This window comes from Lathamus discolor, chromosome 1, assembly GCF_037157495.1.
Source record: "Lathamus discolor isolate bLatDis1 chromosome 1, bLatDis1.hap1, whole genome shotgun sequence".
NCBI classification, from domain to species: Eukaryota; Metazoa; Chordata; class Aves; order Psittaciformes; family Psittacidae; genus Lathamus; species Lathamus discolor.
Genome location: NC_088884.1, coordinates 99,351,565 through 99,379,432, shown reverse-complemented (window position 1 = coordinate 99,379,432; position 27,868 = coordinate 99,351,565). Strand labels below are relative to the sequence as shown.

The 27,868-nt window shown below is 37.5% G+C and overlaps 1 protein-coding gene across 13 annotated transcripts in view; it reads left to right on the top strand.

Moving 5' to 3' along the window:
• Positions 1-27,868, top strand: part of INPP4B (inositol polyphosphate-4-phosphatase type II B) — a 342,362-nt gene that overhangs the window by 223,436 nt on the left and 91,058 nt on the right. For all 13 annotated transcript variants that reach the window (XM_065687745.1, XM_065687774.1, XM_065687770.1 and 10 more), the window contains 4 exons: positions 6,639-6,750; positions 9,685-9,757; positions 15,822-15,969; positions 26,358-26,488. In XM_065687745.1, coding sequence (XP_065543817.1) covers positions 6,639-6,750; positions 9,685-9,757; positions 15,822-15,969; positions 26,358-26,488 — 464 coding nt within the window. The remainder of the gene's footprint in view (positions 1-6,638; positions 6,751-9,684; positions 9,758-15,821; positions 15,970-26,357; positions 26,489-27,868) is intronic.

Below are 27,868 nucleotides of genomic sequence, written 5' to 3'. Positions count from 1 at the left end.
CCACATCCCAGTCATGTGAACTGTCCCACCATGTCTCTGTAATCGCCACTAGATCATAACCTTTAGCCTGCACACAGACTTCTAACTCCTCCTGTTTATTCCCCATGCTGCGTGCATTGGTGTACAGGCATTTCAGGGAGCCAGTCCTAGTACCCTTTTTCCCCTGCGGGACAGGGTCTAAAGAGCTATCCTTTCCCACAAGTGAAACAAGAGATTGATAGTCCTCCTTAGCCCGCCATCCTTCAATCCCTAGCATGTTCCTCTTGGGCTTGTCCCCAACAGGCCCAGTTAAATCCCCTCCCCCTTTCATAACTAGTTTAAAGCCCTGTCAATAAGCCCTGCTAACTCCTGCCCCAAAACCCTTTTTCTTCTCTGGGACTGGTGTATCCCGCCTGTCACCAGCAAACCAGGTGTCCCATACAGCAGCCCGTGACTGAAAAACCCAAACCCCTGCCTTTGGCACCAGTCACGTAGCCATACATTAACCTGCAGAGTCTTCTTATATATCCCTTCACCCTCGCTTGCAACAGGTACGGAGGCAAACACCACTTGCGCTCCAGACCCTTTAACCAGCCGTCCCAGGGCCCTGAAGTCTCTCTTCATTGCCCTTACGTTCCTTGTAATAATTTCGTCACTGCCAACCTGAAAAACCAGCAGTGGGTAGTAGTCAGACGGCTGCACCAGTTCAGAGAGTTTCTTTTTAACATCTCTAATCCGAGCCCCAGGCAGGCAGCAGACCTCCCTGTGGGGTGGATCTGGTCGACAAATGGGCCCTTCTGTTCCCCTCAGAAGGGAGTCACCCACCACAATTACTCTTCTTTTCTTCTTGGTTGGGGAAGTTCTGAGGCATGTGGGTGAGTGACTAGGCCTGGGTGACTCACTAGATAGATTTGCCTCACCATCTCCATTCACCTGGCCCTGAATTTCCAAGACCTCGTACCTGTTATTCAAGGGCAATTGGGAGGGAGGAAGGCATTGTGAGGGTTTTCGCTTACCTCTCTGAGGAGGAACCTCCCTCCATCCATCCTTGTCCATTAAGCTCTCTCCTTCTGTCTGATGGTAGGAGGGAAGGGGATGGATCTAGGCTTTTTTCAGTGATATCCAGTGATAGGACAAGGGGCAATGGGTGTAAACTGGAGCATAGGAAGTTCCACGTTAACATCAGGAAGAACTTCTTTACTGTAAGAGTGACAGAGCACTGGAACAGGTTGCCCAGGGGGGTTGTGGAGTCTCCTACACTGGAGATATTCAAGGCCCGCCTGGACAAGTTCCTGTGTGATGTACTGTAGGTTACCCTGCTCTTGCAGGGGGGTTGGACTAGATGATCTTTTGAGGTCCCTTCCAACCCTTGGGATTCTGTGATTCTGTGATTCTGTGAACCACTTCCCTCTGCCCTTGCCTTAGGGTGTGGTTCCACCAATCTATTTCACTTTCACACTCTCTAATGGCTCTCAACCTTTCAACTAATGACAATTTGAAAGCAGCACACTAATTCTTGCAGTCATTTACGTACGTATAACTTCATTAGCAAATGATGACTATAGAATACTATGTATTTAGCTGCTTTTCTCCATTAAAATTCAGTCCAAGTCTGCCTACAACTATTTTACTTAATCTCCGTCCTGAAATTGTTTCATAGCTGCTTCATGTCATGTCATCCACCACAGGAAGCAGGTAAACAATGGCTTGGCATTATAAGCAAGGCAAATCATCCATTCAGTTGAGGTGAAACGTGTTTTGATGTGAAGCTTAATCAACAGTACATTGGATCATGAAAACCGAGAAGGAATTGAACAGTGAAAAACTTTATTTACCTTAGAATGCGATGTTAGTCTATACTAATGGCATTTATTGCGTATTATGCTTTGAAGAAAGGGGCTGCCTGCTAGATGGCAAGTCATGCAGTTTGCCTTTCAGGAGGCAGTCACTCACTTTGTCATGTATAAGTGACATAGCTGTGCAAATATACTGTCTGCTTCTCTTTCCTTGTATTCTTGAGGTTTTGTTTTTGTTTTTTTGTTCTATTTTTTGGAAGAAAAGTATGGCCATGGGAACCAATTAGCAGGCCTAAATTTGCATATTCACTGTGCAACAATGAGACTTGATGTGCACAGCATTGGAGGCAAATGGCTGCTGTTCTCAGTCCTTCCGGCTCATTTGCTTTTCTACCGTTAGGTTGTTACCTTCTTTCTTTCTGGATGCTTGGGTCAACCTTTTGTTGCTAGAAGTATTCAGGTGAGCATGTATTCCTGCTGCTTGTGATGGTGCTGACTAGCTCCTTACCTTGCCTTTGAGGGAACTGATATTGACCTGGTGATTCTTGAGGACTTAGTGTGGTAGGGAAATCCATGTGTATAATAAACTACAAGTTCATGTTAGAAGCATTAGTAAGTAATTGTAGTTTTAAGCCTGGGCTGATTTTGTGATGGCCTCAAAAGTCTGTGCTTTCGCTCAGTGAGTAGAACATAGAACAGCAGTGTTGCTTTTAACACTGATAGAAGTCTGTGGGTTTTTTTGGTTTTGGGTTTTCTTTTTAAGTTCAAAACAACCTGCTTCACTTGGAATCCCCTCCACAAAGTTCGGCAGAAGATGGGTCCTTAGTGACTTCAGCTTAGTGAGTGCGAACTATCACAGGCTTATGGCTGTGTTAGGTGCAGTGAGCATTGCAGTGTGCAGTCATGTTACGCTGCATGGTTAGGGATAGACTGAAACATTGCTAGCTTTGCTGCCAAAGCCTACATCCTGTGACACTGGATTCTAAAATCTGGTTTAGAAATTATGTTTCTAACACTTGATCTCCTTTTCACTGGTCATATTCCAAATGTAGATGCTCTGCAGGCCATTGGTGCTCCTTCTCCCAAGCTTCTAAAAATAATCAGCAATTTTCCAATTCCATGAGAGTCTGAGCCATATATGTGCCTCTTTTTTTTATTTTTTACTTTTATTCTTATTGCTGTATTCCTCATCCCCACTGTCCCTCTGCAGTTTTACGAAGATATAATCCTTTGTCTTTTAGGTCTACCATATCTCTTGTTACATGACCATGAGCCATTTGATGCAGGGACAGTCTTCACTGCACTGCGAGAGTACAGAGTGCACTTTTTGCTTTTATTAAACTGTAGTAAATAAGCTGATTCTATCCTAATGCATTATGAAGTAGTCTGAAACTAATTAATTATTCTCCTTTTGCTCTGTTGAGCATCAGTGTGTATGTGTGAGATTGTCTTTTCTTGTCTGTCCAGGCAAATAGCATAAAGTGTATGCATATATGTGTATGTATGTGTGCAATACTGTTTCAGTTAGTGCAAAGTCAAGTAATAAAGATTTTTATCCAAGTATAATCACTAGATTTTACTTATTTTTCCCAGTGATTCACTTCTGTTTTTTCCTTTTAATTTTCTTTCAAGCTAAATTCTAATCTCCTGGTGTTGCTTGAAGTTTTAAATGTGTCCGTTGTTTGCAGACTCATGCACCAGTGATATTTTACATTCACAGTGTCTGACACAGCTAATGACACTTTCTCCTTGGGCATTTATAGAGCTCTTTGTCGATTTGCATGCCTATAGCATAGGGTGGTTGGATTTTTGTTGTTGTCATTGTTGTTTCTTGTTTTTGTTTTGTTTTAATTGTATTTTCATATTTCCATGTGGAAAGAGAAGAGAAATGGAGGAAGTAGTATAACTTCAATGCAGTGTCCCACTGTCTAGTTTTATTCTGTTGTATGACCTTCTCTTGCAGATACTGCATGTTTCAAATTGTAATGTTAGATATATGTTAGACCAGAACAGGAGTGATTTTGAGAAGAAATCAAACGTGTATAGAGTAAGCTTCCAAATCTATACTGCTAGTTGTGCAGGCAAGCAATGCACTGCCCACTGCCATACTGAGGCCAAACCTCTAATAACAGCAATGAGGGGGAATATTTAGTGTTCTAAAGGAAGGGAGACAAGGACTGTGAAAACACAGTTGGCTTTTATTTTTTAATTTTGTTTTACTTGAGCAACATGCCTTTTTGGCTTGTAGCAGTTCATTTGCAAATTAAGCTGCATTTTGTTCAACATCTCTTTATACTCTTAATTTCCTCTGATGTAGTTTTAAATCAGATCTGTTTTATGTAGGTCAGTCTCAAACTTGCATTTCTCTTTAGCCTTAGAAAAATGTGTTTCCTAAAAAAGGATGGGCAAGATTTTACTTCTGAAAGTCAAATGAATGCAACATTTTCCTTTCAGACTAGAATAACAGCAAAGTGCTATTGCATATTTATGTCAGCCTGGTAATGAGGTCGTCCACTTGTACGCTTTAGTTGGGACACATTAAGCTGTTGAAAAATTTTCAGTCTCACAGCCACACATTTTACTCTGATTTTTAAAGGCATAGGTGATTTGATAACATCTGTTGTATTCCCTTTCTTCTTGGAAATGCTGTAGTCCATTTGTTGAGTTAGCCTAGTTTGTATGCTGGTTTGACAAGGGAAGAAGAAAACAAATGAAATCAAACCACTAAGCTGTAGCAACTCAGGGGAATCTTCTTCATTCAGAAGGCAGCTAAGTGCTTATCATGCATTTCAAAATTATTGTACATTTTTGCTCATAAAAACCCTTTGGACATTGAACCTTTTGTGTGCTTTGTTAATTAACATAGGCTTCTTTGGTTGTGAGGCTATCTGGAATTGGTTAATTTTTTATTGTTCCTTTATTTTATTGTCAGTAATGAATTTGGCTTAGAGGAAATGAAGTAGTGACACATGTAAAATATGAAGAATTATGTCTATTTTGCAAGGTTTTATACAAGAACAAATTTAATTTGTGTAGTTACAAGATGAATGTATTTTAATGAGACACATATTAAAGGATAATGGTTTGCAACCAAAATAATTATTTAAATTTGAAGCTTGAGGGCAGTTGTATTTGAGACTTCACTGTAAAAAATGAAAGTTTTGATTTAGCATGATAAATAAGTATCCATGCCTGAAAAGACTGACGTATGTGCTTGAGTCAGTGTGAAGACTTGGCATGCTCTGACTTAATTAAGGTCTTATGCTGCATGCAGAAATACAGATGATGTCAAATTGTGAGAGGAAAACGCAGAGACAGGGAGCTCCTACCTGGGACATGAGCAGGCACTCTGGGAAAACCTGTGCATGGCAAAGTCCAAGGCCTGCCCTGCGTGAGGGTGGGAGACAGTGTGTGTTGGCGCAGTGCTGCTCAGGGGTTCTCAGTGCTTCCAAGGTAGTGAGAATTGTCTCGTGGAGCTGTACAGCTGTGGTGCCTCCGCATGGTATTTTTTCATGCAGCAGGCCAGGCCTTGGATTGCAGTCTTTCTCCTGGTTGGTGAAATGAGGAGAAGGCTGTTTGGTTTGTTTTTTCTTTTTTTCTTTCCTATACTAATATAATGTGAGGACCGTTTTTTGAACTTCTCAAAGTGTGTCTGTGTTGAGGGGGTTTTGATGTTTTCCTGCAGCAAGGATTGCCCTAGCAATGTGGCAGTTTTTAATGGAAACACTTTTTTCTAATATTACTGTTTCTGAAAGTAATATTTTATTTTTTGTTGCCAGCCCTCTAGTCGCTTTTCTATGTATTCCTTTGTCCTGCTCCATCACTTCTCATCTTTGCTTCTGAGATTATACACAGTATTACCCCAAACCCATTTGTTTTCATTCTTTTCATTCCTCTCTGTGATTCTGCAATTCTGCTGAACTTAATCTCATCATTTCCTTTTGCTGATTTTTACTTGGTGGCTGTTGTTCTACCTACTTCATTATTATTAAATGGTCTGTTACCCTTCTTCCTTTCTTTCAAAAAATCCAGTTGTTCAGAATAAGCCAGAGGAGGTAGGCTGCACCATTAACCTTGGTGTTTTGCTACTAGTGAAAGCTGAAAAGCATTCAGTATCTCTTTGGAGTTTAAACCTTGGTTTCTCCTAAAAGGTAGTGAGTGAGCAGTACTCCTGGGAGATGTACATCTCAATTGCTATTTATTTTTGCTTAATTGAAAGTAAACTGTTTGCAGAGATGGTAATAAAGGAGTTCATCTGGAACTATATTATATTCTCCCATATAGTTGAAGGAACAGGACTGATTCTGAATAATTACTCTACAGAAGGACTTGGAAAGGAAAAGTGATATTCAGATTAGTTTCATTATTTTGGTTTAGCAGGAGGCTTATTAATATATTGAGCATGTCCTTTCTTCACAGATTATGTTAGGAAATAAAGCAGTGTGTTGTGCAATGAGGTTCAAGCTCATAAGCAAGGTATTGGTGCAGTGTTACAGCCCTTTCTCTCACGGTTCACACACATAATAATGTCTAGAATAAAAGCTTGGCATATTCATGGATTCTTCCACCATTTATATCACTTATCCATCCTCAGTTTTGTGCTGAAAACTTAGATTGTTATTTTAAAGAATTTGGAGAAAATACAATATGCCTTATTGTTAGCATTTGGTTTATGATTAGAATCATGGAATCATAGAATGGTTAGGGTTGGAAAGGACTTCAAGATCATCTAGTTCCAACTCCCCTGCCATGGGCAGGGCTATAGTTAGGAGAATGGAGAGGGAACTAAATGTTTATCAACAATGTTTTTACTGAATGCATGCAGTGCTGCAGATGACCCAATGTGTGGGTTTTTTTCCCTAGGACTTCTGATGGTGGGAAGACAGTTGGTACCATTGAAGTCAATCTTGTGAAGATGGGAGAGCTAGAGGATGGTGAAACAGACCACATCACAACAGATGCCCAGGATCAAAAGGTAGAAACTCAGTTCATTGTGAGCCTTAATTAGAATGATCAGCTTTGCCAAATACCTAAATTGATAATTCCAAATTGGGTTACGGACTTAATGAAAAATTTCCAGAATAAAGTACTATGAACACTTAATATCCCTAAACTAAAAATAGTTTTTAATGAAAACCTATAGAGTAATATTCTAGCCTTAGTTCCCTAGTCCCTCCCCTTCTTTAGGAAAAAAAAAAGAGCTAATTTTGATCTCAACTGAATGTATTTGATCACTCCTAATCAAAAAATATCCATAGAGACACCATAAATTTTCTTTTTCCCTTGGACAGTTCCTCCTTTTTCTGCCCTTGAAGTCCATGGATTTTTATGTGCAACCTATACCCACAATATTGAAAACCTCGAAAGAATGACAGACAAGCAAGCACTTGCAAAGGGGAAGGTTCAGCTGCATTTCATGGGAGCACACAGCGGTGGGGAAAATCAATGAGAGGAATGGCATAGCAATGATGCCTTAAAGTGGTAGCATAGAGCAGTGTTCATCAGAAAGTTGTATGTAGGGGTTTTAAGTTGGATGCTTATGGTGTGAGGCAAGAGGAAAGATAGAAGGGCTTTCAAAGAGCAAAAATGCTCTTAAGTAGGCAGGCTGTTGCAGGCGAAAGTGGTGGAGACTGGAGTTGAAGTTGATATGGGGAGAGTGGATTTGAGAGTAATAAAGCAAAGGAAGGAGCATGGAAAGGATGGGCTTTCTCTATGGTGACGAGCTTTGGGATTGGAGGAGATTCAGAAATTACTGCTCAGAACAAGGAAATCAGAGTTTGAATGATTTGCGGTTAATAAAAAGGTCTCTCTAACTGATTCCCTAACTGATGGTAACTGACATACCTGTACAGGATTGCTTCCTTTTCCTATCTCTGTGTCTGCAGCCTCATTCTTACTAACAGAATTTTTGCAGCCCTAATACTATGGTGTATTGCTATACACTATGGTCTATTCTGTTATTAGTGGGGGGAAAAAATAAATACATTAGATAATGCTTCATGAAGTGTAAGTTGAAGGACTGCATTTTTTTGTCTGAAAGTAACATGTAAGAATGTAGCTTTGGGGCAATTGTTCTGAATAACTTTCCTGCTCAGCCAAAGCAGTCTGCTTTTGATCCAAATTCGGAGGTTAGATTTTACAATCCTTTTTTCACCATTCTTCTTAAAACACTTCAAGGCCCTTTTAAAGCAATGGACCAGTGGGACCAGTTCAAAGAAGCCAACAAACACTGTGAAATCTTTGCGGTTTTGTACTGCAAAACTTCCACAAGATATACAAAATGAACTGGTTTTTTCAGCCTTCTCTTTCATTTTGCTCTTCTTCTATTTCCAAATGTGGAAAGAAGCTTCCCACAATTATTTGGGATATAGTGAATGAGCTCTGTCTAGCCTGAGGGAGCCAGAAATAGCATAGCTGGCAGGGCCAGGGAAGTGGTCATCACCCTGTACTTGACATTTTGAGGCTGCACCTGGAATCCTGTGTTCAATTCTGGGCCTCTCACTGCAAGAAAGACATTCAGGTGCTGGAGTGGGTCCAGAGAAGGGCAGCAAAGCTGGTGAAGGGTCTGGAGGATAAGTCTAATGAGGAATGGCTGAGGGAACTGGGGTTGTTTAGTCTGGAGAAGAGAAGGCTCAGAGGGGACCTTATCACCCTCTAAAACTACCTGAAAGGAGATCGTAGTGAGGTGGGGATTGGTGTCTTCTCCCAGGTGACAAGTGACAGGACAAGAGGTAATATACTCAAGCTGCGCCAGGGGAGGTTTACCTTGGATATTAGGAAAAATTTCTTTACAAAGAGGACAATTGTGTATTTGAACAGCCTGCCCAGGCTGGTGGTGGAATCACCATCCCTGGAAGTGTTCAAAAACTGTGTAGATGAGCCTGCCAGTGATACGATTTAGTGGTGGTCTCGGCAGTCCTGGGGTAATGGCTGGACTTGATGATCCTAAAGGTCTTTTCAGACATAGTTGATTCTATGATTCTAGGGGATTCAAATACTTGTCAAGATAGACAAGCCTCATGACAGCTCCATTTTCTGTGGTCTTTAAAGGATTCCTTAGTTTTTATGTGTTAGTTGCACCATGAAGTTTTGGTTTCTATGTTCATAGTGAGGATGCAATTGTGAGACTGTAAAGTTATTGAATTATTTCAAAGAAATAAGTTCTAAATCAGGTTTGACAATTCATTAGATTAACTACGTACAGGGAATTCCTCATGGAAGTGTAAGGTGATAGTTAAATTCAGTCTAAGATATCAACTGGTGGGACAGTACATCATGTCTTGCTCTTTGATTTAAGCTCTGCAACAGAATATCTAGGAACTGAGGAAGCCCTAGGAGCTGCGTTACAACTTTAGAGGCCATCTGCTGTTTGTTTCTGAGTGTAGGAGAAGCATTAAAAATGTGCATTTAACATAGGTTTACACTGTTGATTTTGCCATGAACTTTTAATACCTTTATACCCTGATCAAACAAATCTTCCAATTTACTTGTATAACAAATTACTTCAATCACACACTATGAGTACATTTTAAAGACTTCCCATGGTTTCTACTTTTCCCTTGTTTAAAAAATAATGGAGTGCTTTCTGACACTGCATGTGAAAACTGCATTGTCACCAGAAAGCTCTCTGAAAGCACAGAACTTGTAAAAAATTATTTTAACCTCTGCTGTAAGAAACCTTTCTGTTTTACTATAAAATAGCTGATCATATTTTGCCATTTTCTCTGCTATAGCTCTGATTGTGTTACAGTGTAATAGAACAGGAATATAAAGAGGAAAATGTAAATTATAATTAAGGGTTCAGAGGTTACATTATCAGTGATGTTTTTCAGTCTGCCTTTTATAAACTGCTATGAATTTCCTTGTAACAGCTGAATGTGTTACATTTGCTGTTGCATTTCTTTTGTAGTGTGCATTGGTTCGTGAATGTACAGCCACTGAAGGCATAAGTGGTAAAGACAATTTGCCTTCATTAAGTGCAGGTAAGTATTCTAACATCCATAAAAAATGTGTTGTAATGCTATGTCAGATCTTGAAGAAATCACAAAGACTTGGGGTAGAGCTCTTAAAAGGCTGTTCAAATGATGCACAAATTTTTAATATTTTAATGTTTTGTACCTATTTGATAGTATCATTTTACTGAGAAATGTGAGGGAAAACTTCCAGAAATATGTCAGTTATGCTTTCTGAAACAAGCACTTCTATGTCTTTACCATTCAATGATTTTCAAGACTGTCAGTGACTTCAGTGGGCATGGAATTAACCTGATAGTTTTGTCTTTTAACATTCTGTTAATTACGCATTATTTGTAACTGCATACCATGGAGAATTAATCCCTCTCATAGTTGATGAAGTGGCAATTTCAGTTTGATCTGGAAGCTGTATGTCCTAAAATGAAGGAAGCTGTTGGCAGGGTGTTCTCAATTCTGGGTGAACTCTGGGCTAAAGTGTCCAGTGTTCAACTAGATCTATTTCTCTTTCATTATACTGAGAAATATTACATGCTGATATGCTGCACCATAAAAGTTTTATTAGCCCAAGTTTATGAATCTCCATTACTCTGCAGTAACAATGTCACAAATAAGTTATATGGGTCATCTGAAACCACAGTGCTGTCAAGAATTCTGTGTGTTTGCTGCATACATTTGAGGACAAATGTTACTGAAGTTTTAAAGCCTTTAATGAAACTTGTTCATATGACTTCACTGATAGGACAGACTTATTAGACTAGCTTTGCAGTCTGAAGGAAGCACTAGAAGCCTTCAAAAAATAGTTTTTCTCCATGTATGTATGAATGATGTGTTTTTTTTCTATGACTTGTTGAGACTAGATCAAAAGCAAGGAAAAAATTCTTCTTCAGAGCTGCCATTTCTTTTCAACAGTTCAACATGAGACTAGGTATGGTTGTGGAAATGATACTCATTGAGAATTACTAAATACACAGGAACTACATCTGGCTTCAGAAATTTCTGAACTGAAAATCGCTGGAGGCATGAAGACTATCTTGCATATTTAGGTGTCTATTTATGGCTCTTGGAGGCAAGATACAGAGCCAGTTGAACAATTTGTCCTAACTCAGTGCAGCCATTCCTTGATTCTGATTCTGTATGTCATCCACATAAATGGGTCTTAAAGAAATGACATTTCTGTACAGAGAAAATGTTACTGATTCACAGCTGATTTCTTTCAATTTGCTGTCTCTGTTGAGTGAGTTTCGTTGGGTTGTTTGGGGGGGGTTTTGTGGGTTGTTTTTTTGGGGGGGGGTTTGTTTGTTTTTATTTTTATGGGGAAATGCAGTAGTTTGGGGATTGTATTTTGTTGGAACTTCCAAGGTAGATGCCAATTTTATGATTATTAAAGTCTAGATCACTTTGTCAAGAGTATTTGCACATGACATTTTTGTTTATCTAGACAGTGCTTAACGTTTCTACGTTTATTGTTCTCATATACAAACACACAATATAAAACCAAAACCCACACCCAACATTACTAGGGTGGGTTTTTGTTTGGTTTGTCATTTTTTGTTATTTAAAAGAGTTGAGGGGAAAAATCAGAACTGCAGACACATATGCAAGAAGTGACAGCACACAGGATATTGGAAAGAGTTTTCAGTTACAGGAAGTTTGTTCTAATAAATACATACTCTTCAGTCTGTTTCCTGTAGTTGTGACTTCCTCTTCTCACTCCAGCATTGCCTCCACTTCCCTGCTGACACCTGGCACTAGTTCCAGGTTTTGTCAGTCCCAGTCTCTTTACTGAATTCCCAATTTCTTTTCTTGTAAAATTTTAGCTCTCCTTTTATATTCTCAACCTTTTTGCCCACCCATTCAGACTTCTTCCCCAGCACACTGCTGTGACTGTGATTCATGTGGATCAAATTCCTGTGTTGTTTGGAGACTGGCTTTCTCACATGGGTAATTGTGTTGCCCTTAAGCATATTGTACCACACAGTAGCTCTGCCCAAAAGCATATTCATCCACTCTGTATGAGTGTTATGTGCACAGTCTTGGTGGTGGTAGAAACTGGGAAAGATGCAAGAATTTTCAGTAAAGATAGACCCTTGGTGCACATAGGAGGTGTAAAGTTCAAGTTTTGAGTTTTTACATACTGAAATTTCACTCCCAATGATTATGTTGTTGTCATATATGGTGAAATTGCACATCTCTGTTAAAGATCTACTGTCAGAATTCAAGTTTATAAAGCACAGAATTTTCTGTTGCAGATTTCTGGCCTCATTCTGTGCAGCTGGAAATTTCAGAAAATAATCAGTTTAAGCCAGACAAATTTGTGTGGCAGAATTAAAGGCAATCAAAAACAGGGACTGAAGGGAAAGGGACAATATTAGTAGTATAGTACATTACAGGCAACCTGATAACATCAGCGTTGCCTGCACTACTTTCCCTGCTGTGTACACACAGAACTATTACAGTGCAGTATATATTCCATATAGATACATATTTAGTACATGTGTATACTGTTGTAAAAAATTCTATCTCCTGTGGTTTATCAGGCCTGTGTGAATCTTGAAGTCTGTAGGAATAGATACACATTGGCATTCCTCTGCAATTTAAATCTTAATATAAGGAACTCACAGCCCTCAAGTGAGTTATGAGGCACTTATGGAGTGAGTGGGAATGAGTGTCATATTTCAGAGGCTTATCACTATTCCATTTATACCCCAAGAGATTAACTTTGTGTGTCTTGAAATTCAGTTATTTGTTTATAACACTGGAGAGTTTGCTGATTGTTTGCATGTAAACAAATTGCACTTTGCAATAAAAAAGAGAATAAAAGTAATGGAAATTAAGCAAAAATGAAGAAAATTTTAATTATTCTTCCTGAGTTTATATGCATAATACACCTATGTGGCAAAGGAAGATGTAGTTAGAAACACTGTTAATAAATTAATATATGGCAGCAGTAGGTGTTGATCTATGTTCAATAGGGAACAAAATTGAAAAAAGTATTCAATCTTTTATTATGTTTTCATTTTACTTGCAGGGGAAGAAATGTGAAGGATATTGCATGGAATAAAACCACAGAGGTCTTTAAATTTAAAAATGAGAATTTCCAGAAATATGGCTAGTTAAATATACGGCATTGGCTTTTAGGCTTCATTGCCATAGAGAAAGGCTTTTAGAACAGGTTTTTCTCTTTTTAAACACAGCAGTTCATCTGTTGAGTTGGGTTTTTTTCAGTGTTTTTCATGATCACTGTCTAAATATAGGAAGGATTACCTTTATGAAGCTTTGAGTAATTTTAATAACTACTTTTTATAAAAATGAAATCTAGTCTTGCCATTCTTACTATTTGGGTGGTTTTACATGCCTTCTGGAATTTGTTTTAGATGACTTGTTGTAATTAGAAAGCAATTATTGTTGTAATTGGAAAGGAAAACGCATGAGATTTTTATGGAAACACATGATGTCAAGTATTTTGCAGCTCCTGTTGATGATCTCAAGCTTTAGTGATACTTCAAATAGGGTTTTTTTCTCATTTTTTAAATGAAATTTTCTTCATAACCCATGGAGAGATGTTTTGGCTATATATATATATTTTTTTTTTTTTTTTTTTAAACTTGCAACACATTTGAGATTATCCCCATCTGAAAATTCAGACTTGGAGGTAGTACTTGAATTGTAGCTTAATGGTTCTAACAATGATAAAAGTCGCAACTTTTTGATCCACATTTTCAAAGTTATTCCTGGTCTCCCTTGCTGTCATGCTGCAGTTCTGCTGGGTTTTTTTTTTGTTTGTTTGGCTTTGTTTTTTCCCCATGGTGGTTGTGGTAATGGTGGGGAGATAGGAGGAAAGAGATTGTGGAGCTACATATGTGTGTTAGGCTCTCACAGACAGATGTGAATTTTTGAATGTAATAGATTGAGTACAAATGTAAGGGCTGTTCTTGGAAAAATATCTTTGGATAACTTCTTAGGAACTAGATATAATAAGGTAAAATAGAGAAAAGAGCCTTTTGTGCCTGCAGCATCATCATTTGAAATATCCTAATAAAAAATCTTAATAAAAAAATATCCTAATATTAGAAATATTGTAATAAAAAATTCCTAGAAAACAAGTGGAATTAAAAACAAAAAAACCCCACAACAACCTCACATACACATACACAAAAAATGCCACCCACAGAACAATGACAAAATCACCATCAAATCATCATCTCTGTTTTGGCAAGTGTCTCTTTAAGGGCAGACTTGAATTAGCCCTTAGTTTCTTGAGCCATCCTTGACATCTGAAGATTGTCATTCCCTGTCTTGTTACTGGAAGATGTTTGGTGCCATATATTTACTTTATGGATTTACAAAGGCTGTTGATAATATTGACAAAATTGATTTTGTTAATTAGAAGTTTCTCAGCAAAAGAGGAAAACAGGAAAGCATTACAGCATATTTTAATCAAGTAATATAATAAAGCCCAGACACTAAGGTTTCAGTTGATCATAGGCAAAGGACTTGGATGGGATTGTTTTTTTTTTTTATAGTAGACACTAGTTGAGTCTGCGTGATGAGGTTTCTGGAGCTGTGTAATATCTGTTAAGATGCTTGCATGTTGAAGTATTTGGGGTATTAATAACAAAGAAAAATTGCTGTTATTCAGCATATGTTATGCCATAGCTATCAAGCATCTCTTAGGCCTGTTTCATAACAGTAAGTCAGAATTTAGTTTTTGTGAGTAAAATCACTGCTAAGTAAAGGCAAAATGACTCTAGAAAGACTTCCACTTTCTCTTCAAGTTTAATCTTGTTTTAGGCCTTTCTGAAAGGACTTCTGTTAAAAACAGTTTGATTAAATAGACAAGACAGTTTGTGAACATTCATGTGTTTTTCATTCCCCATAAGTAAGCCTACATAAGCAATAATGGTGGAAGTGAGTTCTGAAGCTGAAATTTCTATTAGTAGATGTCATTTTGACAGCAACAGTTTCCTCGCAGCACACATGGGAAATGCATTCCTAGGAGTTACAGACCATTCAGTGGCAGATCAATTGGAGCCTGCTCTGAGGCAGCTTTTTCCAGAAGGCTGATAGAAAGGTACTGTTGGAGGATTTGGATGGCTGTCCAGAGTCGTTCTGAGTTGTATGATGTGTGTGTTAAATGACAGTCATTTGTCTCCTAGTAAGCTTGTCAGATCAAACTCCTCTTTTTCAGCTTTTTCCTCGTTTGCTTTTTCTGCAAAATTAGCTAAGAGTAAGGAGGAGGAAAAAAAAAAATGAAGGAAGGAAAGGAAAGAATAGAAATTTCTCAGCATTATCATTGACCATCATCGTAAGATCTGAACGGAATCATAGCTAACATGTGAGAGCTTTAAGATAAAATATGGTGCATTTTTAAGTAAGACCTTCCAAGACATCAAGTAAGGTGATTTTCCTATGTCAAGATAGACACTGAGAACAGTGTGTGTATCATATTTATAGGTTTGTTATACTTATTTTTATGTAGTGGGAGTCTATTGATGAAGTCGGTGATCAGGTTGACTATAAAATGACATCCTTTTGACCACATCGATGGTCAAGTTTCCTTTAATGCAGATGCACACCATCTGTATTAGTGACTTTTGTGTGTGCATATCATGGAGAAGATGTATTAGGTATAGCTAAACTGAGGCATGCTTCACTTGTCCCATGCAATTTATTAGCAACGTGAGTGATTCTAGCAAATGGTGAGCGATGGTATTGACTGTATGTGAGTTCATTGTCTGTTTCTGCATTTCATTTTTTCCAACTGTAGCCAAAGTGTAAGAATAGAGACCATCATTTACATTCTCACTACACTGAAATGCTAAATTCACAGGATACCTACTGTGCAGGGAATGCATGATTTATCTACTCTACTAGTAATACTTTGTCCTCCACATGCTGCTATAATAAATTAAATAACAATCTAATGTTTTTAATAGAGTTGCAATGGTTCTAAAATTAACTCTGGAAGCAAGGCAGGAAATAATGTATTATTTTTGAATATAATTTTTGTCATAAATTTTCAGAGAGCCATATAACCACAGTAAAGTAATGATATTATTTTTCCTCTCTGCAGTGTTAAAAAACCCAATCTGTAAGTTATATAGATTCCCTACTTCTGACAACAAGTGGATGCGGATCCGGGAACAGATGGCTGAGACCACCCTTTCTTTCCATGTTCCGAAAGAGCTGATCAATCTGCACATAAAGGAGGATATGAGAAGGTAAGTATTTGCAACAGCAAATACTAGATTTTATTTTGCTGAGTTGCAGTATTGTAAGTGATGAGCTAAAAATATTAATTTTTAGTATGAAATAGGCAAAATATAGCAATCATTTTGGCTGCTAAGAATTTACAGCAGTAACTGAACAATAGCATAGATTGCTCAGAATTTTTAGGACTCCAGTGACTTCATAAGTTCTGAGCAATGAACTGTGTTAAAGAGCAGTTATGACTTTAAATGTGTAAGCATCAACATTGGTTAACAGTGTAAATGCTCTGAAAAGTTAACAATTTATACAGAAACTACACATTACAAAGGGGTGAACTACACTGTAGTGTGTTTAGCTTTGTGTCTGAGCAGGGCTAATGTCACAGGCAAACATTATGCAAGCAAGGGAAAATAGCATGTTTGTAGTTAACAAAGGAGCACTGAAAATATGAATCACATTCCTCTGACTAATGTAAATTAGTTGGCATAAGAAATGGACACTGAAGTAACTGAAGTTTGAAGTCTTTGTTTACATTTGGTCTTGTAACCAGGAGGGACATCTGAGGATCATTACAGTATGTACGACCTGGGGATAAAAGAGGATAGGGAGCACAAGTGTCCCAAAATCCTTTGTATGTCCAATTTCTGACTGCAGCAACTAGAAGGGTAGCCTGTCCGTGAATATGTATAAGTTGTGCTGATACATCTATGGAAAAAAGCAGTGTTTTAAGTAGTCCAGGGCTTTCCTGAAAGCATGCTTTCTTTTTCCAATGAGAATGAGTGGTGTAGAGAAATGTATTGCTTCTTTCCCCATGAAAGTTGCTTCACAAATAGGTAGGCATTTGGTCTCATGTGTGAGATTAACACTGTGAGCCAGTACTGCGTACCAAAGCCACCCTGTGCACTTTCATGCAACTCCATCAGAGGGGGTGGCTTATGGTTGTTTAGTGGCTGTTTGTCCTGCAATAGGAGGTTCTTTTCTCTTCTTTTATTCACCCCATCTGCTGCTTCTCTATGATCTTTTCATGCCAATATAACAGCGTGTGGGAGACCACAATCTTGCTTTTAATAAAGTCAGTGAACAGATACATACTTACGCATGGTGATGATGGCTTATAAAAATCATATGAATTGTTATAAGGCTTCTTTTTATTCATTTATTACTGTGTTTATGCATTTATGGCCTGATCTTGTTTGAGAATACTAACATGTAAGGCTTTTTTAGTAAGCAATAAAAATAGATTATGCTGACTTGCACAGTTCATCCACTTCCTAGATTTTCATTTGCCCCATGGGTAAATGCCTTTTAAATGTTAGAGGATTACTTTAACCACTTTTACTACTACTGCGTTATTCTCTCCGAAGGCATAATGCAAGTAATGGCACTGGCTGTTATTTCGTATTATAGCATTCACCTCCTTGGATAAAGTCATAGTAAAGAAGCACCATAGTTTGGGGCTTTTTAAGTGATTATTCAATACTTACCAATATAAAGAAAGGCTTTGAGGAAGAAACTGAAGTAAAAGTTGCTCAAAGATTGAGTTGTTCTGATTTTTCTTACTGCCAAAATGTGGTTAGCTGTTTGAGGATAGTAGAAAGTGTGGGTGTGAGGAAAGAGAGGCATAGTGATTGTACTGATCTGAGGGAGGAGGTAAGACCAACCAAGAGGAGCAACAACTTGGGGTAGAATACCAGCAGATGATGGGAATAAGGGCATCTGTGTTACCTATCATCATATAAGTGTGTAGGTTGGAGCTTCAGTTTTGTACAGGCTTTGCTTATTGAAATAAGTGCAAAGATGTGCAATTATTGCAAAATCTTGTGGACTCCTTACATTGTTAAACTGATAGAACGATGTTAGAAGGATATTATGTTAGTTCTTGAACTTGTGCAAAACTTATATTGCAGCATCTTGAGGCTCTTCTCTTCTGAAGTATTCTTCTCTGCACCTTTTTTCCCCAGTTGGTATAAAAGAATAAATATTTTTTTATCTCAGAGGTAATTTTTTGTCATCCTCAGTCTATTTCATTGTATTCCTATTCTGGCTGCAATGAAGCAATTGTCTAAAAAAAAAAAATATCCAAGTGAAGTGTTAATCCCATTCAGAATTGTATTTTAAATTGTAATTTGAATTCCCTTTTCACATAGCTCCTAAGATTGTTTATCTCTCGTATTCACTGTTAACCAAACGTTTTCATTTACTGATGTGCTAGTCTGAAGTATGCAACTTCTAAGGATGTTTAGCTTTACTTTTCAGTATGAGATACTATTTTTAAAGATATGCATACATTACAGATTTTATCCTTCAAACCTCCCTGGAAGAAGTTTTAGTAAGAGTTACATGGTTATTTTTATTGTTCTAACAATGGTCATACAGTTTGCTTTGCTGGTTTTATTAAGGAATTATTTCTATTTCCTCCGTAAGGTTTTTCAATGCGTCCTTTCCCTAGTCTTTAATATTTCTTTACACAAATCTCGTCCAGATACTTTGCACCTATCATGCATGATTGATTAGTCAAGCAGTTCTTTGAACCTAATTGTTAGAAGAAAGACTTAGTAGTTCACAATCATTGTTGAGAAGGTTGGCTGTCCCATATAATCTAAGCTTGCAGGTTTAGATGTAATTGGTGTTGCACTAGATAGCACAGCAGCAGAATTGGCCTATAGTGGAGGCTGCAGTACAGGCTCTTTCAGATTTGCCACCACTCTTTTGAGTCTCTTGGAACCAAACTCAGCTTTGACTGAAAATTCCACGTACTTACAGCTGAATTTGGCCCATGGCATTTGCGGTCACAACCAATAAACAGATTTCAAGGATAAATTGCTGAACTTTGCTTGAACCCTCTCTCCAGAGTACAAAGCATGCTCAAGCCTTCCTTCTGTATCAGGAATGGCTGTCCTGTCCCAACTCCAATAGCCTTTTCTTGTACAAATCTGTGCTGTTTGTCTGTTTTCTGATTTCTTTCTTGTAACATTACAGGATGAGGACAAAGTTCAGACTGTCTGAAAGATGTATGTTTTTGTACTATCTTTTAATACACAACTTCCATAGAGCAATGGAGCCCCAGGCAAAAATGCTGTGTACTGGGAGTAGACATTGCTTTTTCTGGACATTTGCATATTATTTTTTACACAACTGATTTTTGAGCAATTGCACTGCAAAAACATTGTATTAATAAGAGGTAATAGCATTAAGAAAAAACCAAAAACAGTTATTCTAAGTAAAATTACCATGAATTTTGAAGCTGTTTGAACCAGCCACATTTAGACAGGCACTGTTAATATGCTATCTACTTAAGGACATTGAAAACCTAAGGTTTTCAAGTAACTACCTAGCACAAATGTTCACTTAGTAACTAAGTAACTACCTAGCACAAATGTTCAAAGAAGAATTTTTTACAACACTTAAAAAATGTAGCTCAACCACAAGCACATGCATGATGGTGCATTCATTTTACGTGCATTTTAGGTTGTTATTGGGTGTTTAAGTTGCAGTGCAGTCTCAGTGGCTGCTGAAGTTTCCAGGTGTTATATCAGTGCAGAACATGCCCTGGTCCATACTGAGCAAATGATATAACTTGTAGGCCTTGTAGAGCCTCCCACATCATAGTGAAGGACAGAAAGCCAAAGCAAAAAAATAATCTGTTTCTCGAGATTGTAATTATTTTAGCACACTCAAATTCTGTCATAAGAAGCATTTTATTTTTTACATTGTTAACTAGAGATTTTGCACTTAGCAGTACTTATCTGTGGTCCTAATAGCACCAAGTTGGGTGCAATTTTGTCAGTTCATGTCAGTGGGGGTGCAGAGAATATAAATTGTAAGGCAATTAGAAAAGCTTTGTGCAGTTTTAATATGTTGCTCATGTCATAAAGATTCTCACTGTTTATTTTGGATGAGGCACTCTGCTTAATATATTGGAGAAAAAAGAACACAGAAACCCAAAAAACTGTTTAAATGCTTGAGTAATAATACAATTAATAATGTGATTAATCTTGTCACATGTGATTCCAAGCTGAAAGAAATTGTTATAAATATAAGCTATGAGAATAAAATGGTTTTGCTTATATCATGCAGCTGAAGCAACATTGTCTTGAGCCGATTCTAGTGTAGAATTTTAAAAAAAAACAACTGAAGAACCCTGGAACAATTCTGAACAGCATAGATAAAATATACTATATGATTAAAGTGTAAATTCCACAGGTGCCATTTAGAGTATTACTGAATTTGAGACTCTTTGCAAAGTGTGATGCAGATTATCCTCTGCTACTAAATGTGAATCACAGAATTAACCTCAAATGACCATGCTGTTTGAAGATCTCAAGTCTTTCAAAGATAAACCCAGGCAATAAAATATCCAAGGAAGAGCAATTTTAAGGCAGGAAGGAAGAGATTAGTTTAATTTAGCTTGTATATTGTCTACACTTTTGAATAATAAAAAGGGATAGTGGTAGAAATGCAAAATGAATGTAAAACCTCCATCTTTCGGGAACAGTATAAAATATTCTCAAGCCTTTAAAAATCCCAGTCAATTTTCCATATATATATATATGTATAAGAAACAGGTTTTAAAATATTTTTAATGCGTGTGGGGGCTTGTGGTTTTGGGGTGGTTTGGATTTGGTGTTTGCTTCTTTTGTTTCTTAAAAAATGTTGAATGCAGGAGATAGGCAGAACCTACATTTTAGGTTTTACTTACCTGTCAGGTCAGGTTTACCAGAACCTGAAAGTTCTGGTAAAATCGGTAAGAAAAAAAAAAAAACCAAAAAACAAACAAACAAAAAAGGACAGTTATTTTCTAGAAGTTCTATGTAAAAAATATTAGAAAATAAAGTATCCTTTTATTCACTTTTTTTGTGGTAGCTTCTCCATAAGAGATTAAATTCTTCTCAGTAATTACTTGTCTGTTTGAGAAACATTATAGTAAAAAAATGACATTTCTTTTATTTCTTGGGAGAACGTTATATTTCTTGGGAGAACCTTCTGATGGGTAATTGCCTGTACATCACAGGACAATAACTTCTGATAAAGTAAAATGAGAGTAATTTTGTCAGTTTCTGTTCTACAAACAAAACAAAACAAAACAAAAAAAAAAACCCAAAACAAAATAAATTTAAAAAAAGGTTTATCCATAAACATGTACACTTTAAAGAAAAATTTTTTAGAGAAAAATAGTTCCCGTGTTCCTTTCCTTAAAAGAAAGCTTCTAAGCTTCCTTTACTTATAAGTGATTGAATAACCCTAAAGCTCTTGTTTTCTAAATACACAGAACTTTGTTGTATTTATAACTTTATAAAACTTTTGCAGATATGATATGCAGATATGTCTCATCTTGGTTTGAATCCTACTAAGCACTTTGCTTCTGATCTTTTCTGAAAGTGGATTTCAGAAGCTAATTTTTCTCAGCCGAGGCAAAAATCAATTTCTTTTTTTATATTTGAGCTTGTCATGTTTGCTTCACTAGGACATGCAAGACTAGATTTTTGATGCTGAATGTATCAAAAACTACTACTTTGTCTTCATACAGCATTTGTGGTTTATGTACTTTTATCATATGTCCTCTTAATTATCTCTTCTTTGTGTAATTACACTGATCTTTTCAACTTCATCTTTCAATTTGGAAAGATTTGTGCTATGTCCTTAATGATGCAAACAGCTATTCCTGCTGTTCCCTTTTCTGCAACAGAATAATTGAATCCAAAACAGTTCATTGATGGTATGCTGCCTTCTGAATCGTCTTGCTCATCTTAATATCTTGCTGCTGGTTTTTTTTGCTTTGTTTTGATTTTACTGTTGCTAACCACAGGTTTTCTCTATGCTTTCCACAGTGGTATCTGGGCTGTTGAACCTAGTTGTTGTTTTGCAGAACAAGTTCATTTGGAACATAATTTCAGTATTAGGACTTTCTTCTAATAATTATGAACATGATGCATATCACTTGTTCAAAATACTCCTTACAGAATTCAGTATTTTAAATTTTCAGCATTGAATATTTTTCCTTTAGGCTGCTAAGCTGTTTCTATGTCCTCATACCCAAAATGATGAGAGAGTCTTTTTCCGTTACTATGGTCATTAGAGAGCATGGCACAAAGCGCAGACTGATTAAGTAGAAATTATTTGTTCCTCTTTCAGGTACTTTTTGTAGTTTAGTATAATCATGCACCTAAGGTGTTCTAAAAAAAAAAAAAAATGAAAAAAGCGTGAGTTGATAAATCAAAAGGCAGAATATTAGTCTGAGCCTTGGGTGCTCAACCATCATTTCATAGTGGGCTTCATTGAACATTTTCTTGGAACAAGAAAATTGCATGTAGTTTTGAGTCTGATGGCAACAGTATTTAACTGCTACTATTGTCAGAAATGTATCCAGTCATGTTGGATACCCTGGTGCAGTTGTTCATAAAGAAAAGCATAGCTGTTTCAGTCCATGCATGGATCCTCTTAAACCACCCTGCATATCCGTGTAACAGCTTGTGCAATGTGTAATTCCATCAGCAGGGAGAGGCAGGGTAAAGCTCAAGTTTTAAGGGCAAAGTGTCCATGAATTGTAGCTGAATAAATTGGTAAGGCATTCAGAGTAAAAGAAGTTGTTGATTTTAAGTAAGAGTCTAGAATGAAGGTTTATGACAGTTCTGATAGTGCTGTGGGATCCTGAGGAGTCTTATAATTTAGACTTTTTCATCTCTTCAAAATTGTGTTGTGATAGCATTAATGATCATTAATCCTTATACTAACAATCACTGTGGTATATAGAATTTTTCTGCCATAATGTCACAAAAGAGTTTTGAAGAAAGGGTAACAGGGAAAGTTTAAGTTTCTTTTAATGGAGAACTGCTTCTAACCATAATGGGAAGTGCTCAGTAAAAGCTGGCATAGTTCGTCTACTAAAGGAAAGAGTGGATATGAGAAAAAGAAAGTACCTGAGAAAAGCGTAAAAATAACCTGATTAGCTGATGTTTGAAATGGACTAGGACAGATGGGACAGACTGTTTACATCCCCATTCTGGTTAGGTACATATGAGGCAAGATAATGTCGAAGCCACCAAGGAAGATGCCGAAGTAATCAAGGGAAGAGACAAAGTTGAGGCACACTGCTGGGTGGGAGTTTTGTTGTGCAGTGACAGAAAAGACTATCTGGGAGACAGCTTGAGGAACTGAACAGCAAGGTGTAGACAAAACTTGTATTTTCATTCTGTAAAAAGAGTTGAAGTTGATGCTAAGCACCAGATCTGTCATGATGATGTGTACAGTTACCTGGAAAATACTTTGAGAGGGGATTTGCAGTGGGAGAAGATGATGATAAATCACTCAATTTTAACAATATTGGGTTTGCACTGAGCTTACTGCTTTGTTGACAAGCTATTAAAAATTCCATGGCTGCACTGAAAAGGTGAATCAGTAACTGATTTCCCTTCTGTAGAGCCAATATATATTATAAATATTAATTTTCTCTTACAGCACAGTTTTCGTTTGATGCAATTATTGATTAAAGTGTGTTTTTTAAAGTTATTCAATGAAATAAGTTCTGGTATAAATATTATTAAAACAAAGATTTTTAAGATTGTTGTTGTGGGTATTAGTGCAAACTATAAACTTCCACATTTGAAAAATGTTATGTTTCTTCAATCTGTTTGTTTACTTTTGGGACGGGCCCTTCAAAGCAATGATGATGAAGCTTGGTACTATGGAGTGTTGTTGATGGAGCTTAGATATAGGAAAAATAATTCTTTTTTCAGCCATAACTCAGAGTTTTACTGAGCAACAAAAGCAGTGACAAATAGTAAGAAATCATAAGACACGAATACTATCTAAATCCTCTGTCTTACATGTTCATATTTGGGAAAAAAAAAAAGACATAATTTGCAAAAAGGCTAATTTTGGAGGAATAGCATTTATGACATATAATCCTGTTATCTCATGTGTTGGCTTTACTATATTTTTTTTATGAAATTAAATTTAGAAAAGGTACTATTTAGAGTTTTCATGCTATATATGGTCTAGATTTACTATAAAACTGCACATTCACTTTATTAAAACATTGTGGATAAGATGTGTCTTTTCATGACATACTAGTGGCTGCATTTTGACTTCATTGATGCATTTGTGTTTCTGAGATGAAGCAAATAGAAGCCTTGTAGACAACGATAAGAGCAGGATTTGACATTTCTTGAAAACATGTTAAAGATAATGTGGTGGGATTTGAACTTTCCCTTCCTGTTGCTGTTGGTGTCAATGCAGTTAACGTGTAATCAGCCAGTTAAACCAGTTTTGGTTTTGGGCTGAATAGTTTAGCCTGAGATAAGGGATTTCTATTTCTGATGTTGCTTGGCTTCAGCTTGAGACCAAAAACTCCAGGAGTGGGCTTAGATAAAGGCAGGGAGCAAAGCCTCAGCAGTGAGTTTTCCATGGCATAGAGGGCTGTGCATGCAGCGTATTGATGTGCTGACCCCTCACTCTGTAGTAAAATTCTTCACAACGAGGGCAGTGAGACAGGCTGCCCAGAGAAGCTGTGGCTGCCCTGTCCCTGGCAGTGTTCAAGGTCAGGCTGGAGGAGGCTTTGAGCAACCTGGTCTAGTGGAAGGTGACCCTGCCCATGCCAGGAGGGGTAGAACTAAATGAGCTTTAAGGTCCTTTCCAACCCAAACCGTTCTCTGATTCTACGAATACTATACTCCTGTATGGGAGGAGCAGTAAAGTTTTGGAACTCAACCAGGTCCAAACACTGTTGCTCAAACTATTAAATAAGACAAAAATAAATATCAAGTGCCAAAATATTGCCACTGCGAATAAATAAAATTGTATACCCTATCAAATCTTAGGAGGTTTTATAAGAGGAAGCCCTGAGATTTTCACTTAATGGGATGCCTCATTTTAAGCTGATAAAAACCTTGCAAGGAGAACAGTGTTTGAAAATGGTGGGTTTCTCCTCTTACTGCTGATGATTCTTCTGCTACAGTGTTACCAGCTTGTATTGATGGTGGAGGACAGTTGAAGTTTCATCTACTTCTGTTCTTCGGGTTGAATGAAATGGAAAAAAGTAGCTATAAGTCATTAGTAAACTCCCAATGAGCTCACGTATTGCAATCTGTTTCCATTTTGATACATCCAAGAACATATATAAACAAACAGTCTTAATGCTGCTTCCAGTGCAATCTGCTTGATTTTAGTTGTCCTTTTCACCAGGAACAGAATTATGCCTATATAGCTTATTCTAATAGTGTTCACTCTCATTCAAAGCTAATGATGATACAGGCAACATCAGTGTATCAGTGTGGGACTGTTCTGTTTAAGAAATAATTTTAAGAAATAATTTATGGCTAGGGGTCAGAGCTGTTGCAGTAAGTACAGCTTCGTGTTTCTCTGCTGCATTCTCACTGGTCTTTTTTTCCACCTTTCTGCCCCTTTTCCCCTTGTTTTTTCTTTTACTTCAGTAATTTTCCTACAGACGAGAGGAAATCTGGAAATCTTTTTTTGAGACTTCCAAGAATTGCAGTGCAACAGTCTGCTCAGTACTTTGTGGAAAAGTAGTTGGTTGTTGTTGCACAAGTTTTCTCCTGAACAATTCCAAGTGTTTGAAGAGTCAAGATCTTTCATTTTCAGTTTTCTTTAACAGCAGATCCCCCAAAGTGGCCCTGGGTTATGTATAGGATGAACTTCCTTTGCAAGTGCGGAAAACAAACAGAAAGCCCAGTGTACTGTGACTATGCTTGTTTGTGTAGGAAATTAAAGTGATCTCTATTTCACTCAGGTCAGCTCTCAAGAGTGTACAGGAAAACTGATAATTTGCTAAAGGATTTCCTTTCGGATTTTCAGTGACATGTTTGGTTACCATAACAGACCTGATGAACACAGCTGTAAGGCTGAAGATTAAGTTTAAGGGGACTGGTGGTTTTTTTTCAGTTTGTGTGTTTTAAGCACTAAAGAAATGTGGGCAGGGCTGGTGTGTTGGTTAAACTGACTTATGAAGAAATACTGCTAAAACTGTGTTTATGATATATATGAAAGTATCTAAAGAGTAGAGTGTATCAAAATACCTATGCTGCAAGCATTGCCGAAGAAGCAAACTTCGAATTCTTTACAATGATGTTTCGTATATTTTCACAAAGAATTGCTCCCTGGAGCCTAGAAGCCCTCTTACCTCCAAGGAAGAAATAATATTTCCCTTTGCAGGCTATTGCATTGGTACCAGTTGAGTTTTGAACAGAAATGACTGATTTGACTTTATTGTGTAGCTGAAAAAATGAGCTGAAATCAAAAAATTTTACAAGTGTCATGAAAACAGATTTTATTTCAGTTAGAAAGTCTTTGGGTTTTTTTTTCATAATCTGGTTTTAGATTAATTTGGATGAATGTTAACACATTCATGAGTTAATTAACCTTATATTTTTGCCTTTTGATACAGGAATCAAGAACTTAAAGATCTGGGAGAACTAGCTCCTCACTGGGACAATATGCGAAAAAGTGTTATTGCTCATTGTGATCAGATGCTGAGCATGTACCAGGATACTCTTGCAGAGCTTGGGAAGCACACAGGTATGAATCCATGGCTCCATAATTCCATGAAAGTAGCCTCTCCTCATCTGGAGCAGTTAAGCCAGGCTGGGCGGGGCCTTCAGCAACCAGGTCTAGTGGAAGGTGACCCTGCCCATGGCAAGAGGTTGGAACTAGGTGATCTTCAAGGTCCCTTCCAACCCAAACCATTCTGTGATTGGTGTATTCAGCAGAAATAAAACACATAAAAATGAAATATTTGTAATTCCGAGATCTCACAGGTGCCCTATTTCTTCATCTATTCTTGGTTACACAGCAGCCAAAAGAGAAAAAAAAAGGGGGAGTGAATGTGTGTGTGCATGTTTTAATTGCATGTTTTCTTGGACAGACTGCTTTGATAGTATTGAATACCATCTGCTAATTGAAACCACCCTTAGAGGTGGTTTTGTCAGTTTTTCTTGAAACCTAATAGGGTTTCATTAAGGAAGTCGCATTTAACAGTCTACAGGAGAACAGTAATATCTAGCTATGCATTGCATCTCTTTAGTGTAGTGCCCACACTGTGCCAGAAAAACACAGAATTAACGGGATGGTCAGCCTGCTCACAGTCCAGAAGCAGCAGCATGTGCTGCCTCACCTTTCTTCACGTGGAAGCGGTGGTCTTATATTCTGATGTGTGCTGGGTGCTTGTTCAGTTCATACCTGCCAGAGTCCTGTGGTCAGAGCGTTCGCATGGCAGTGGAAGAAGCATCAGTGACAAATGTGCAGAAAAGGCAGCTGGGCTTTTCCTCTTGTAGCAATTCTTACTCATAACAAGGCAAGACTGCAGGACAAATTATTTCTGATTATGAATTTCTTTTCTTTTGATTGTTCACAAAATCATTCAAGGAACTTAGGATAATTCTTTTCTGTTTTGTGAGACTACTGTAATTATTTCCTGTATAACACTATATTTAGAGCAAACAAAGATTTCTGTCAGTATATAGCGTAACTTTTTGCCTCTTTCGGCTGGTGTGCCTCCTACACACCCACACACACCCCCACACCCACAGCCCACTATTTTTGATATGTTCTAGAAGGAAATGGACACATTTGTTCTAACTTACTACAAAGGCCTTGTTATTGTTGCTGCTTTCTTGCTGGTGTCAGATTTCTAGCACCAGTCCTCACAATTACCATCTCAAATCCATGTTTTTGATGACATTATTGCTTGCATATGCTGTTTTCCTGTATAGTCTCACTGCTAGGTGTTCCCACTATAGTCCTACTCCCACACTTACGTGTGTGTAGGCACAGCAGTATGTGTCAGAGGTCAATACTGCACTTTGTGTTACATACACAGAAGTTTACAACATAGAATATTCCTGAAAGAGGGATACATTATGGTTATGAAACTTTGTAAAAATAGAGGTACAAATTATA